The following is a 15,342-nucleotide window of genomic DNA, read 5'->3' as shown; positions in this document are numbered from 1 at the left end:
GGGAGGTACAGGGACAAATTCCCACCCTAGGAATGCCTTAAGAACGGCACCACCGGGTCCATAATGTGGCAAACACTTTCCACATAAGCTGGAGTTGCACTGTTTAATTACTTTTGTAATCGTTTCACTTGGAAAAACAAATCATTTGAAAAGCATTAGACGAATTGCTAAATATGACATGGTTAGAGTAGGTAAAGAATTTATTTGAGTATGGTGCTTTGCTTTTATTAATTGAATACCCTCGGTCCCACTGAGTTGCCTGAGGATTTGTATGACACATGAACTTAATGAAGTTATGAACTTATGCAGTTCACTAAAGGATCCTTCTCCCAGTAAAATGCATCCTCACAGAGGAGACACACTGATGAAGAGGTGTGACATCATGGCTCTTTATATCCACACAGTCAGGATTTTGGTGGCTGCAGACCCTTCTTGGTAAATAGATCTAATTCACTTTAGGCTGCCCCTACCAGCCTGAATTACTTTGCTATCATTACCATGGTGCAAAATTGTATTCAGTGTATGTGGGAAATAACAATCTATGTGCAGATAAAGGTGTTGAGACTGAGAAGCTCCCAAGCAGTGCATAGAACATAGCAGTGAAGAGCCTTATAATGACAGAGCATGAAAAGACATGGAAGATACAAAATGCAGAGATGCCAGAGGCCAAGAGAGTCCAGGATGGCTGATCCTTCCCCAGACATGCCACAACAGAGCTGGGCAGAATGCCTGCCAGGCAAGAGAGGAACCTGGTAGCTCCAGTATTTATTGCAGTGAGACTATCCACACAAAGGAGTCACTGACCCCTAAGTCTAGGTACAGTCAAGACTGAGTTTAAAACCAGCCTTGCAATGCTTCTTTCTTTAGGGACCTCTGGCCTCTAAGGAAGCAGCAGGTAAGCCACTTTAAGGCAGATTCTAAAATTACTTAGGTGTGCAAATACTGAAAGCTCATAGTGCAAACTTCCAAATCATGTTGGAAGTAGATTCCAAAACTACCTGACAATCCCTTTGCATTCCCATACCTCATCTTTAGCATTTATGGTGGTCTAGCTCACTTGTGTTTCAGTTTCACTAGCTGTAAAGTGAACTCATGGCACTTTTATACAGTAGAAGGAAGTTTAATGAGAAGAATGCTACAAATGAATCATATTTTTTTTGCAACTGATTAGTTTTCTTTTTCTGGAAACAGGATTCATGAACCAATATTACTGCTGTATTTCTTAAAGACTCTTGAAATCTACTAAGTCAGTTTCTTCCTACTTCTCAAAAGAAAAGCTTGCTCATCTTTTCCCACTAAGAAATTATTCAGAAAAAAATTGTAAAAGGTTAACCAACTATGGTGATTTAGAGTGCAGGCCAAAGTCCTCTGTGGTTAGTCAATATATTAAGTATTACTCATTATGTTAAATATTAAACCTGACAGCTGCTCATATCCAGGACTCTCCGGACAGAGATCTCAAGTATGAAGGATTATTCTGACAGGTCTTCCTACATATTCCTTACTGACATTTTAGGCTTTGCTTGTTATTTCCTTTTTTTCCAATTTCACAGAAGCTAAAATATTACAGTATAGGTCATAAAAATGAACATTGAGTAAGTATTGTACCAATTTTTGAAGGAAAACATTAGAAAATCACTGTTATTCTATTTTTTATTTAATTGTTGGATAAAAATACCTTTAAACAGATAAATATTCTGACTTCTTCTCATATCAAGGCTAACTTGGATAAATTATGAATCAATTTCACCACCAACTCCAGCTGGGGAAGCAGTGTACTCTAGAAACATAAGAAACAAAGATGGAAAAAGTGATGCAGAGCATGAATGTATTTTGTACACAGCATGAGGAATGACCCATTTCTGGATCACAAGAGGAAAGGCTGTTTCATCTTCCCTGTTGTAGCTACTCTGCAACAGAAACTCATGTTTTCAGGGTCAGGAGCTGCCTGTTATGACACAACAGGCTCATCCCAAGCGGGCAGCCTGCAGCATCCTGCCAGTGCCCAGGGAAAGGTGGGAGACACAACAGCCACAATTCCCTATAGGCAAAAAATACTGCCAGCAGAAGCAGGGACAGGGAAAACTGCAAGAGGCTTTTTTTGACTCTGTAGGTGCTGAGCAGAGGAGATGTTCCCTCAGAGCTGTGCTCTCTGCCAGGGGAGCCCATGGTGGCGGGGCCACACCTCCTGGATACTCAGTTAAGTTCACTTCCCCCAAAAAAGTCAGAAATATGGATAATCTCTTAATGCTTTCACATACTATGTGACTTCATATACAGTTGCAAACTCTGTAAAAATTAAGTAAGTAGAACTAGGTACAAAGTTAGGCTGCACAGGTAGTGGTTGTGATATCTATTTGTTATATGATGCTGTTTGTATCTTTGAGCTGTGGTCATCCGTTTTTTGGATGATGTTTCTGCTCATCCCGGCTTAAAAACGCTATTATTTAGTAGGAAAAGGTTCTTCTTCCAGAGGATGGCTGGGCACTGGAACAGGCTCTCCCAGGCAAGTGGTCACAGCACCAAGCCTGAGAGAGTTCAAGGAGTGTTTGGATAATGCTCCCAGGCACAAGGTGTGATCCTGTGCAAGGCCAGGAGTTGGACTTTTATGATCCCTGTAGGTCCCTTCCAAGTCAGGACATTCTGTGATCATCTGTGACTCTTCCAGACACGCCAGCACCTGCAGAGCAAGCAGGACAGGGTGTTGGGGCTGCTCAAAACTGCACAGTCGATCAAGGGACAAGAGCATCCTGCCTATGAGGACAGGCTGAGGGAGTTGGGCCTGTTCAGCATCGAGGAGAGATGACTGAGAGGCGACCTTTTAAATACAAGTATTTGAAGGGAAAGTCAAATAGGACGGAGCCAGGCTCGTCTTGGTGGTGCCAAGGAGTAAGATGCACAGGAAGTGCCACCTGAATATGAGGAAGAATTTTACTGTGCGGGTGACCCCACACTGAAACAGGCAGGCCACACAGGGCGTGGAGTCTCCCCCACTGGAGATGTTGGGGAACCGTCTGGAGGCAATCCTGTGCCGTGTGCTTGAGAGGGGAGGCCGCACCAGATGACCCGCTGTGGTCCTGCCGGCCTGACCCATCCTGTGGCTCTGTGGGGCTGTGTTACCGGCTCCCCCCCGCACTCTGGGATCAGCATTCCGGGCGGGAAGCGCCGCCCCCGGCGGGCCCCGAGCAGCGGGCGGGGCGGGGAGAGGGCGGGGCGAGCGGGCAAGGCCCCGCCCCCCGGCGCGAGCAGGAAACTCCCGCCGTTGCCTTACAAGGGCAGGCGCGCGACTCCCTCCGCCCCTCGCCCGTGGAATGCGGTGACCGCACCGCGCTGTACCAACGCCTCGCCGGGGGAGGACGCGCACAGGGCGGAGGGGCTGAGCTCGTGGCTCTGGCTTTCCCCTTCAAGGGAGGCAGAGACTCCAGGGAAGGAACGCGAAACACGCGGGTCGCTGTAGGTCCTCTCCGCGACCCGGCTGGTGGCGCCTGGCCGCCGAAGCGATGAGCCACGCCGCCGCCTCCCCCTCGTGCGCGGATGGGCTCGCCCACGGCTTCCTTCCTGCCCGGCGGGGCGGCGGCCGTGGCGATCTCCGGAAGTGTCTGTGCAGCCGCTCCCCGCCGGTGCCGTCTCCCGCCGCCAGGTGAGTCGGGGGGCCCGGGGCCGCCGCTCGGGGAGGGGAGGGGCGGGGCCGGGCCGGGGGTCGCTTGCGGCGTCGCCCACCGCGGGCGCATCTCCCCCCGGGGCTCGGCTCGGTGCTGCTGCTCCTGAGGGGGATCCGCCCTGCAGGCTGGAGATGGGGAGACCCCGGCTCCGGGCCCCGCCACCCCGCCCTGTGAGCCGGGCTGGGCGCGACCAGCTCCCTGTGCATCATTTCAGGGAACCGAAAGGTGTTAAAAGGTACTGTTTGCCTCCCTGTCGGAAGGGCTCGGCTGCCTCCCGGCCCCACCGAGGCTCTGCGGGCGTTTCCTCGGCTTTGTCAGAGCACGGGAGGGGCAGGGCCGGGAGCTGGGTCAGAAGAGGGTGAGGTAGGGGGAGATGGTGGCACTGGGTCTGTCCCTTCCTGCTCACGGTTTGGGATAACCATAGCCCACAGGGGACTGCGTGCAGGGCTTCCGCGGCTCTCAGAACCACAGAATCAATTAGGCCAGAAAAGACCTCCGAGATCATCGAGTCCAGCCCGTGACCGACTGCCGTGGGAGCTAGACCAGGGCACTGAGTGCCACGTCCGGTCCTCACTTGAACACCTCAGGGACGGTGACTCCACCACCTCCTTGGGCAGCCCATTCCAGTGTCTAATCACCCTTTCTGTGAAGGTCTTCCTAATGTCCAGCCTAAACCTGGCACAGTTTCAGACTGTCCTCTCATCCTGTCGCTTGTTGATGGGGAAAAGAGGCCGATCCCCATTTGGCTACACCCCACTCTCAGGTGGTTGTAGACAGCATAAGGTCACCTCTGAGCATCCTTTTCTCATTTGCAGACGGGCTGTGTTGACTCACTGGCGCTGGATTTTGAGGCAAGTGTGACTCTTGTGCAAGGGTTCTGGGAAGCTTACTAGTGAGGAGTGTGTTAAAGTGGTTTTTAAGACTGGGTGGGACAGTGTAGGGTTTGGTTTTTGCTAGTCTACTTTGATAAAGTGTAATCTGCTCTTTATTGAGCCTTGACACAGATGTGCTGGAGAGCACCTTGCTCTTCCTGTTGCCACCCAGATTGTGATGGATGTGTGACTGTATGGGATGCTGTAATTGAGTACATGGACAGAACTTGGGATTTAGCTTTGAGGTTGACTTTTGAGTTTGATGTTCTTAGTTCACATAGTGACTTTCTTGGCTCTGGGTTTGGGGATTTATCGTGTGGTAGTTTGGTGTTTTTAGTGATAGATTTTGCAGTTATTACAATATTCACCATTTTGAAACATTGGAGTGTTTTCTAAAGCATAACTTTTGGTCACTGCCTCTGAACAGGTCCAGCTTGTACCACTGTTAGTGGGTTGTAAATTTTCACGGCTTATTGCTTGGCTCAAAATTTGTAGTTGCTTGGGGTTTTTTTCCTCCAAGGGTTTCCCACTTTCCCAGTGGAAGGGACCACAAGATGACAGTCTGGGCTTCTGTGGTTTGATATCCACTGTGACTGAACAAATGACAATACAGGTAGCACAAAGCAGCAGTGCTGCTACTACCTATTTATTATTTTTTTAATATGTGAAAATCTTCCTAAAGAAAGGTAACATTTTCAGAAATATCTTATGATGTGTCTCACAGGTAAGGTCTTACATTTGAAGTTTCTTGGACAGCTTCCAAAAGAGAGCCCAGACCATTCAGTGCAGCACAGAATTAAACAGGGACTAAACCTGCCTATCATAACTTGCACTATCTAATGTGAAGTACTCCCATTTTATCTACTGAAATTTTATTTGCAGCCTGTACTAACCCTATTTCAATTACAAAAACGTTAGCTTAGGTGTGGGTCTTTTTGTTGGATAACACAAAGCGCAAACACTTTTGGAACTTTAAAATCATAAATTGATCTATTTGGCTAACTGGATTGATGACTTTGGTTTTCTGAACATATTCCAAAATGTACCACCCTCTTTCTGACAGAGATTCCCAGAGCTGAGTCCAGTGTTCCAGGCATAGCTGCACCAAACTTGTGCTGAGGGGCACAGCAGTCCTGTGAGAGCTGATGTTTCTCTGTAGCCAGGCTGACAGCTCTTTTGGGCTGGAGGAGTTCCTAAGCCTGGTTCAGAGAAACTTAGAAAATAGTTATGCAGGCATAGGCACTTTTATCATTTTTTCTAGTAAAATATACTCTGCTAGGTCAATCTTCTCAACAGAAATGAAAAGAATGTCTGATTTTGGTACCTCCTTCTGCGTAGGATTGAATTGTAGGTGAGAGAATTGCAGGTAGTGGCTTGCTGGGAGCACTGCCTTTGCAGCACTGATGCCTTTTCACTGATCCTAAAATTACAAGCCAGACACAGTTAGGTGATAGAAAGGGATTACCTTTATAAGGATCCTTATGGTACACAACACGCTGGATGAAAAAACGCTGAAGATGCATACTGTAACAAGTGGATACAATTTTGTATGTTCAGCAAATTAGCATAACTGACAAGAATCCCCAGTAGAGACAAAGGTGATGAGGTAATTCCGTGCTGGTTCTACCCTTTTCTGAACCATCCCCCCACCTCCCTTTAGATAGGAACTAAACTTTGTTTATGAAAAAGTTGGGAAGCCGTTTTGACCTGGGTTCCCAAAGAATCTAACCTTGGACCCCCAGGCCTTGGAGCCACTGGGGAATGAATTTTGTCCTTCTAATAGAGTAGGTAAAATGCCAGCTGTGAATGCAGTAATAGACTACAGAGCTGCAAATGTATACATAAAGAATGTGGAGATAATGAAAGTAAAAAAGCAAAAATCAATTTTGTTGGCATCAGCACATGCAGAGTAAACTTTTTTGTTTACTTTGAATGAGCCTTATCCTGAAAACTACTGAAACTATTATTTCAGAAAAGAGTTATTAAAAGATAGTGTTTGGCTTTGAGTAGTGGAACTTGTAATCAATAATCCAGAGTTAAATGAGAGCTTGCCTGAGGGTTTTTACAGTGGTAAGAAAACCACCAAAGTTATGCACAACCTTTGCCTGCAGCTTGAATGCAAACTACCTTTGTTGTCAGCTGTCAACATAAATATCTGGAAGTCAAGAGTTCATGTTTATTTGTTGCAGCGTTGTGGAGGCCAGACGTCTCGGGTGGCTGGTGGTTAGTGCTCTGAGGAGAACGTCTGCGTTGTTGAGCGATGCGCAGTTGCATTTCACGGGCTATTTTTAGTTCGGGACATAATGGTTTGTTTTGTACGTCAGAAGAACGTTGTAGATGCACGTAGGATTTAAAAGTGTGGAATTAGCAGGGGAAATCAGTAGCTGTCTGTGTGGACAGACTGAGAAGGACGTAACCATGGAATTTCCTTTTATGATCCAGATGCTTGGTACCCCCTGTCAGGTATCTAATACAAAGCAAGGTAAAATGTCTTTCCTTGTAGTTAAAAAAAAAACCAACAAAATAACTGCTTTTTGCCTGCTTATTGGGTTGGCTGTATAAGGGAGTTACTTTGCTTAATTTTACTCCCTTTTTTTTTTAAGGATGAATTCCAGTTAGTTATTTCAGTCTTGTTTTTCAGGAGTCTAACAGAAAATATTCTACCTTTGAGCAAACTATTTGAGAAACAGTTAGAACTGTGCTAATACTGTGATTAGTATTGTATTTCTGATCAGATAATTTGTTTCTAAGTTATAAAACTAATTTCAGAATATTGATACTCTTGCAATTACAGGTGAAGCTTAAATTTTTCTTCTTTCAGGAGACACTCGCTATAGGTGCTTTCTGTAAAATTCAGAATCAAGGATGGAAGGAATCTGGTTTGCATAACACTCTGTTTGAGCATTATGAAGGATTATAGCAGTATGGATTACACTTTAGTTTTAGCAAGCAGAAGTTATGAGACTTTTGGAAATAACGTTTAAAAGGATCTAACTTCTGATCCAAAAGCAGTCTTAAGGGCTTTGCGTTTGCCTTTCAGCGAATGACTCAGCTTTTTGAGTTTGTCCTGTCATACATTAAGTTGGAACACTACATGTAACTTCCCAGTTAAAAAGAGATGCAGTTAACTTAAATGTCTCACTTCTACCCTAAATATTAGTGTTATGATATATAATAATCTACCATGTTTATTTCTTCATTTGACAGCTTAAAGGGAAACAGTGACATAGGTATACCTGTGATAATGTGAAAATTTATAAAAATATATTAATGTTTCTAAGGGTTGGTAATAACAGTCTTCACATTTTTGGAGCTATTACACCTTTAATTAATTTTTAAAAGAGTTTGCTGGCATTTGCATGTGTTGTGTAGTAGTTCCACTGTGTAAGGGAATAGCACTGTAGAGCTTTTGAACCAAGTCAGTGCTGTTTCTCTCTCAATGGCAGCTAGTCTAACAAATGCTATTCAGAGCCTATAATACATTTTTTCCCCTCCAAAATGTTAGTTTACCATACTGTCTGATCTATTTAACCTCTGTGCTAGTTTAGCAGCACATATCCTTCTAAGTCAACAGTGCCCCCAGATTCCTGAATGTGCAGTCACCTTAATTTGTGAAAGATGCAGGTGGAGTATTGAATCGGCAATACAAGCACTGTGAGAGTTTCCTTTCAAGAGCTATGATTTGATTTGGGTTTTTTGATGTAGCCTGCTATTGGCCTACAGTGCCGGTCCCTGAATCGTCAAATGCTTTAATAGGAAGTGAAGTCTGAAAGAAAATGGAGCAGGAGATACTGAAATAAATGTGTATTTTGGGGTATTTGCTGATAACATGAAACTTGATTTCCTTCTACTCATCCTTCACCCAAGGACTTGCAATGTGATTTGATAAGGCTAAATCTTGGATATGTTTCTGTCTCCTCAGAACCAACAGCCACCATGTCTAGCAAAAGGGCAAAGACAAAGACCACCAAGAAGCGCCCCCAGCGCGCCACTTCCAATGTGTTTGCCATGTTTGACCAGTCGCAGATCCAGGAATTCAAGGAGGCCTTCAACATGATCGACCAGAACAGGGACGGCTTCATTGACAAAGAGGACTTGCACGACATGCTCGCCTCCCTTGGTAATGTCCCTGTGCTGCTCATGCTTGCCAGGCAAATTTGTGCTGCAAAAATCAAACTACTGAGTCTGGGATATGAGAGTGTGGTGTCTCAGTCTGTGTTTGTGTAAACACTCAGTTTGTGTTGACATTATTTTTTCAGTTTGAAAGCTAAACCGAGTGTGAATCCCTTTGTGTGCAGGAAAGAATCCAACGGATGAATACCTGGATGCCATGATGAATGAGGCTCCGGGCCCCATCAACTTCACCATGTTCCTCACCATGTTTGGGGAGAAGTTAAATGGCACCGACCCGGAGGATGTCATCAGGAATGCTTTTGCTTGCTTTGATGAAGAAGCAACAGGTGGGTGAAACAACAGTGTACATGTATTACTTCTACTTACTTCTGTAACAATAAATGTTTGTGCTCATAGAAGCGGTGATCAGTTTTTTAACTCTGAAAATTTCAATTTCTGCAAACTGAAAATCATGCCTGTGTTCTCATGTGCTAAATTTGCCTTTTTAGTCTCTGTAGAAATTTCAAATATCTGGGAGTTTGTTCTGTTGTCCAAGACAGGAGAAAGTATAAAACACATTGATTGGGAACCAGGGTCTTAATTTATTCCTGACTTAAAATTCACCTTTGGGGCCGCTTTGATGAGGGGAATCATTGTTTTCAAAGCTGCTGTGCTTTTATGAAGAACTTGTTTTCTGTCAGCGACTTGTATCCACCTTCCCTCTGTTAAGCTGCACCAAAAGAATAAAATGAATGCAAGGAAATTCTTGTGTAACTCACAGGAGTGATGACAAAAGCAATCACAAGTTATACAAGCCTACTTGTTTAATAAACCCTGCCAAAAATTTATTCTTTGCAACCAGTCTGGTAAATCTGAGTTTTACCACTGATTTAAGATAAATTTGAAGTGTTGTAAACTTTCCCATGTTTCATGCACTTCTTAAATGTTAATAGTCAATGACTCTGGACTATTCCATGACTTTTTTTGGTGGTTTTTCAATAGAAATGCTCAAGGTGAACTGATCCCCTTTGTGACTTTTAAAATACTGAGTTGTTAGAAGGTTCTTGGGAGTGTAGCTCTGCTCCTGGGAAGGATGTCCAATATGAATACTGATAAATCTTTATATTCTTTGGAACATCACAGGCAAAGCATATAATTGTCTTTATTTGAAGCAGTGGGACCTTTCAAACTAAGATGCCTGATTTGATGGAATCCTTGTAATTATTTGGCAATTTTAGTAATAGACTTTTATGGCATTGTTTTCATTTGGCAGACGAAGACTGTAGGTATCTTTAACTGAGGGAAAGAACTCAAAGAAAGAAATTATCACCCATGTATTAGCAGATAATTGTAAAAACTCTTCTGTCCTCCTACACTGTGCTCCAGGGTTCATCCAGGAAGACTACCTGCGGGAGCTGCTGACCACGATGGGGGACAGGTTCACGGATGAGGAGGTGGATGAGCTCTACAGAGAGGCCCCCATCGACAAAAAGGGCAATTTCAACTACATCGAATTCACGCGCATCCTGAAACATGGAGCAAAAGACAAGGATGACTGAGCAAATCCCTGGATTCCTGCAGATTATTCCTGAAATTTTGTTTATTTTTACCAGTTTCTTCCTGATATAACTTGTTGCATGCATTTAGTTCCAAAGCTTTTGTCTTTTTCAGTATATTTATCTATTCCAGGCCATTTAGGCACATTTGCACCTGTAATCAGACTGGAAGCAGGGGAAATGTTGTGAGGGAAAGGCTACAGGACAAACATTCCCAGGAGTTTTGATAGTCCGGGAAAATAATCTCAATGTTTCTGGTTTAGCTGGATTTTTACATTTTTGTAATAAATGCCGTTTTGAAATAAAGATTGCTATATAGATAAAATACCTCAATACCTTTTGTGAAAAATAACATTTCTATTACACATTTACAAATGCATGTGTGTTCATTGCATTTTTCTTGCAGTTGCAAGTCGAGCTAGAAAACTCATTTTCATAGTGATTTGTTCAGTGTGACAGGGTTCTGAAATGCTCCTAGCAGCATCTGCTGGCATCTTTAAAAATACAACTGCCAAAGTCTTTAATCTCAGGTTTTTGAACTGGGATCTGACTACTGTGTAAGCAGTTAACCAAAGGAATTGTTAGGGAAGACTCTTACAATTGCCTTATGGCTGGCAGAGAACTTCTGATTCTTAAGCAGATACAATGCCCAGCTTTTGCTTTCTTTTAATACTGATGATGGGTTTTCTAGCAGTACTTTCATGCCAAAGTGTACATTCTTCTTTGCTAAGTAAGGGGGAATTAGGCATATTTTTTCCCTTCTGCTGAAAGAAGTTTGTGAAATCTGCTGGCACTTATTAACAGCAATACATGGCCAGAAAACTTACATTAAGTTTTATTTTTCTACAGCTAATTCATTTGCATGTGAGAATGTGAGCCAAGTCATTCTGAGAATTAACTTGGTAAAACCTTATAGGTGCTAAAGTTGCTCTCACTTTTTATAATACCATACACATTCCTCAGTTATATTGGTAAGATGGCTTTTAACCAGGCAAAGTCATTCGGAACTGCTTGTGCTTGTTGTCTCAAAGACAAAAGAGGAGGATTCTTCTGTTAGTTCTTAGTATGACCATGCTTTTCTGTGTGCCTCATTCTCTTGATTACTGCAAGTTAGAAAGCAGGAGAATTCGCCTATGTATTTATCAATTAAAATAATGGCCTCTTACCCAGAAAGCCTGCCCTCAGCTGTATCACATGACTTAAGACCCCAAGGAGTAGGAATTCAGCACAGAGGATTGTAAAGGCTCTGACAGCTTACCCTGTAAGGTGGGTTTGCCTCATTTCATGTGTGATAGCATGAAGGCTTGGTTACTTCATCCTGCTTGTGTTCCCATATGGCAACTCCAGAAGATAGTCTGGCTTCAGATTTGTAAATAACTTGACAAAGTATACTCAGTTGGCATGCTTGGACTGTTTTTTAAATTTTTTATTCCAGGGTGGTTTTTTTCCACTTAACGGGCTTAATTAAAATTGAGTTCTCGGCCATTCTTTTCCTGGTTCTGTGTTTTATCTGCTAACAAGCTTAGCTTCAGTTTTTCTCCTACCCACATTGCTCTACAGTACTTCAGGTTGCCACAGCTGCTCCGTTTTTGAAAGTTTACTTTTTAACTATCTTGGTGCTCTTCAGTAATGGCTGCTGAGTTATTTCTCCATGTGGCACCTGCAAGGTTCTAGGAAATAGTTTACAAGCATGCATGGAAGTTTTCACCAGCAGTACCATGTGACAAGAGAGTGGAGATTTAGGAAACTCTTGTTGAAATGTTGCTATGTAACATTAGGCTGGAAAACAAGTTAAGCTGTCACTTCTTTAGACTGATCTTGTCATCCCTGTGCAATTCAGTACTGTGTGCATACATGCAAGCAGACTGATACTATTTTTTCTCTTTGAGTGTCTTAAATGGCATTAAAATTCAGAGAGCAGTTTACTTTTTTTAGGAACACTGGATCCCTAAACCCTTCTTTTCCTGACCCTGTTTTCTCTGTAAATGTTAGGTGCTGGTATGTTACACTCAGTAAGTGGCAGGTGTTCTAGCTAGATTTTTCTTGCTGGAAGGTAGTGATTTTAAAATCATAAATATGAGCTACATAAAAGAGAACCTGGTATCATCCTTGAGAGGAAACTGTCCACTTCAAAAATATTCTGTACTGCTGCTCTTGCTTTCTGAACAGCCAGCTGAAATGTGGGGTGTAGCGATTTTGTTCCTTGTCATCTTGGATGCTCCCTGTGAGTAGAGAGTGGAGACAGAACTGTACGGATGTAAAGATACCTACTCAGGAAGATGTGTTACTGAGAAATAATATCCAAGGATGTGTGAGTATAATGACAACCTTCCAAGTTCCAGTTTCCCTGTTGTTGGAGTCCAGGGCATCCCTCTGGGCGCCCTGGGAAGTCACAGACCTCGGTAGAGAGGCCTGGGACCCAAAAAAGAGGGTCTGGGGTCTGTGCAGGGGGATTTGCCTGGCACAGAGCCCAGGAAGACACAGGCTTTGATTTTGGTCCATGAGAAAAACATCCAACAGAGAGAAGAATTGCAAGTCACAAAGGTGTTACTGAGAGTAGTGTAGTTATCACTGTGCAGAAGATTTTGTAGTTATGGATTTTTAGAATGTAGATGCAAAGGGACAAGATGGAGATTTTAGGGTGGAGCCCTGGGTTCTTCTTCTTCTCCCTTGGCATCCATCTTCTGTAGTGACGTGGGCACAAAATAGTTTCAGTGGATTGGATCAAAGTAGAAATGACCGTGTTAGTATAGGTGATAGGCATTGGCACAGAATTGTAAACAATGGGTACGTAGTTATCTGTATAAGAGGTAGCGACCTCCCATCACAGGGGGGAGTTGCCTTGTGTCCGAGCTGCTGAGAACACCATGGCCGGACACAGGAGGGGAGTCGCCTTGTGTCCGAGCTGCTGTGAACACCATGGCCGGACACAGGGGAAGGGGAGTCACCTCGTGTCCAGGCTGCTGTGAACATCTTGGCCGGACACAGAGAATTGTAAGATAAGAACTAATAAACAACGCGAGAAACTAGAAAAGCAAGACCTTGAGACTCCTCATCATTCTTGCGCCGAACACCGAGCACCGAGCTCAGCACAGAACACAGGGACACAGAGTCAGACAGCAGACCTAAATCCTTCAGGGGTCAAGAGGGAAAATCACTCCCTTCGTGCCCACACGAACCCCCAGCCAGCTTTGGAATCTCGGGTGAGGAAACAACCAGATTAAAAACCCTGAGACCCTGGTTTTTTTTTTACTGTAGGAGACCAGTTAACCTGTAAGTGGGCACAAACCCCTTAAACATTGAGAGGCTACAAGGCCAACAGTCCCAGCCAAGAGACCATATAAGAGCATCAGATGTGTTTTGTAGCTAGGCAGGGAGGAATGTGACAGCTGAGGTTGCGTGCCGAGGACTCTGGGGATGTGTCATCAATAATTCACTTCCAAAAATAAAAATAACTTTGGTCACTGAAACAGCTTAAAATTCTGATGACTTAGCCTTAGCATTTTGCAGCCAAAATCTTGGAACCTAATCTTTTCTCCCCCGGGGTTCATATATAACAGTCTCCAAGCTCCACACCAGATTAAGCTTATGATGAAAATCTATTTTCCTAGGCTTATGCACACATTTAATAGTCTTACATCTCCAGTGATCTATAATGCCCTACTGAAAAGCAATGATCTACTTTACATGACCCACTTACCCTGTTCTAAGGCTACAAATGCAGAGGTCAAAGTGAAGTCAAAGAGCTACTGAGGCTGCATGAGAAACCTCCAAAAAGGACCGTGTTTGTGTCAAGTGCTGCCAGGGAATGTTTGCCTGCTGCCTTTTCTTCCCCACTCTGTTGCTGGAGATAAAGGTAATGTGCAATATTTTACACTTGTTTCTGCTCTTTATTTAAGCAAATAAACCCATCGTTATGGCACAGTGATCAGATGACTGACACATTTCACCACATGAAGGCAGCTTGTTACACTAGCTCAGCAGCTTGGGGATGTCACAGAGGTGCTGTCTCTACACTCCAGAGCAAGGATCTGTTTCACTGCTGACCAAATGACTATCTTTGGATCACTTGTTTCTAGGATCCCTGTCCTATCTGGAGAAATGAATGCAGCACAGCCGCCCCATCCTGGCACAGTTTGCCTTTGTGTCCTGACACCTGCCTTCGATCCAAAAGCTGGAAAATATCTGAAATCTTGTCATCACATATTTCTCGTGGCCTTTTCTAGTCTCGAGTGTTACTGACCTATTATTTGGGATGTTCCTGGGGAATTTCAAACAACAACAAATGCAAAGGTATTCTGACAATGTAAATCCAAATAACGAGTGAGTGACAAAATATAGTCAGGAACATTTTAGATATCAGCAGTTAATCCTCCCTTGGTATTGCTTATGCACCCATGCTCCTATTTTGGCTTCTTACTTAATTTTTCAAAACCCTACAGTCGTTTTTAGATAACTATCTCCTTTGAAAAAATGATTTAGAATTACAGTAACTCAGAAACAGTATCACAGAAACTAGGAACAATACAAAGGCAAAAAGAACTCAAGTAAATGCCTCTTAAAATGCAGCTTAAAAATAAGTTATTAAATACTGGAAAGTAATACTGGAGGGGAAAAAAACCCCTCCACACAGGTTTGTTTTTTTTTTTTTCTATGAGCAGTTTTTCTAACTCCACAGTGATCGCTGTTTTCCCAAACTTGATATACTAGATAGAAAACTTCTCATCTTAAAAAAAAAAAAAAAAAAAAAAAAAAGAGAGAGAGAGAGAGAAAGGGGTGGCAGCACATGGCTGCTTTTCCTTCTTTTCTCTGCAGCCCATGGGTAAAAACACTACCAAGGAATGTTTTCAGACCAGAAGTGGGATATTCCCTAGAGATCATACATAACAGGCCCTGCACCACAGGACTTAAGGGGTCAGGCAGTTTGTATCAATGTCATAAATCTGAGGGAAGATGTTTACATGTTTCTCAGCAGCACACACTTAACAGAAGAGCAGGAAATCAAACTGGCCTCCTGGAAAATCCCAAGTGCTTGCTGCATGCAGACTCCTCTGCCATGCAGCTGTGATTCAGTCCCTTGGTAAAGCAGCCTTGCATTTTGATAAAGCTTGAAAATCAGCTACAAATACTACAGGATTA

General features: G+C 43.5%; 1 protein-coding gene across 2 annotated transcripts; it reads left to right on the top strand.

Annotated features, from left to right (window-relative positions):
- The first annotated feature begins 3,525 nt into the window (after positions 1–3,525).
- LOC310910608 (myosin regulatory light chain 2, smooth muscle minor isoform) lies at positions 3,526–10,530 on the top strand. Of its 2 annotated transcripts, XM_083863456.1 has the most exons (5): positions 3,550–3,640; positions 4,478–4,513; positions 8,457–8,654; positions 8,833–8,994; positions 10,034–10,530. In XM_083863456.1, the coding sequence occupies exons 3-5, from the start codon at positions 8,471–8,473 to the stop codon at positions 10,204–10,206; spliced, it is 519 nt and encodes a 172-aa protein (XP_083719582.1). In that variant the 5' UTR covers positions 3,550–3,640; positions 4,478–4,513; positions 8,457–8,470; the 3' UTR covers positions 10,207–10,530. The 2 variants fall into 2 exon arrangements, with proteins under 2 accessions (XP_083719581.1, XP_083719582.1); XM_083863455.1 differs by lacking the exon at positions 4,478–4,513 and having other exon boundaries at positions 3,526–3,640.
- The last annotated feature ends 4,812 nt before the right edge of the window (positions 10,531–15,342 follow it).

The sequence above is a fragment of the Zosterops lateralis genome, assembly GCF_965231275.1.
Source record: "Zosterops lateralis genome assembly, chromosome: 1".
NCBI classification, from domain to species: Eukaryota; Metazoa; Chordata; class Aves; order Passeriformes; family Zosteropidae; genus Zosterops; species Zosterops lateralis.
Note: the sequence above shows the minus strand (reverse complement) of the source record. Positions and strands in the feature narration are given on the sequence as shown.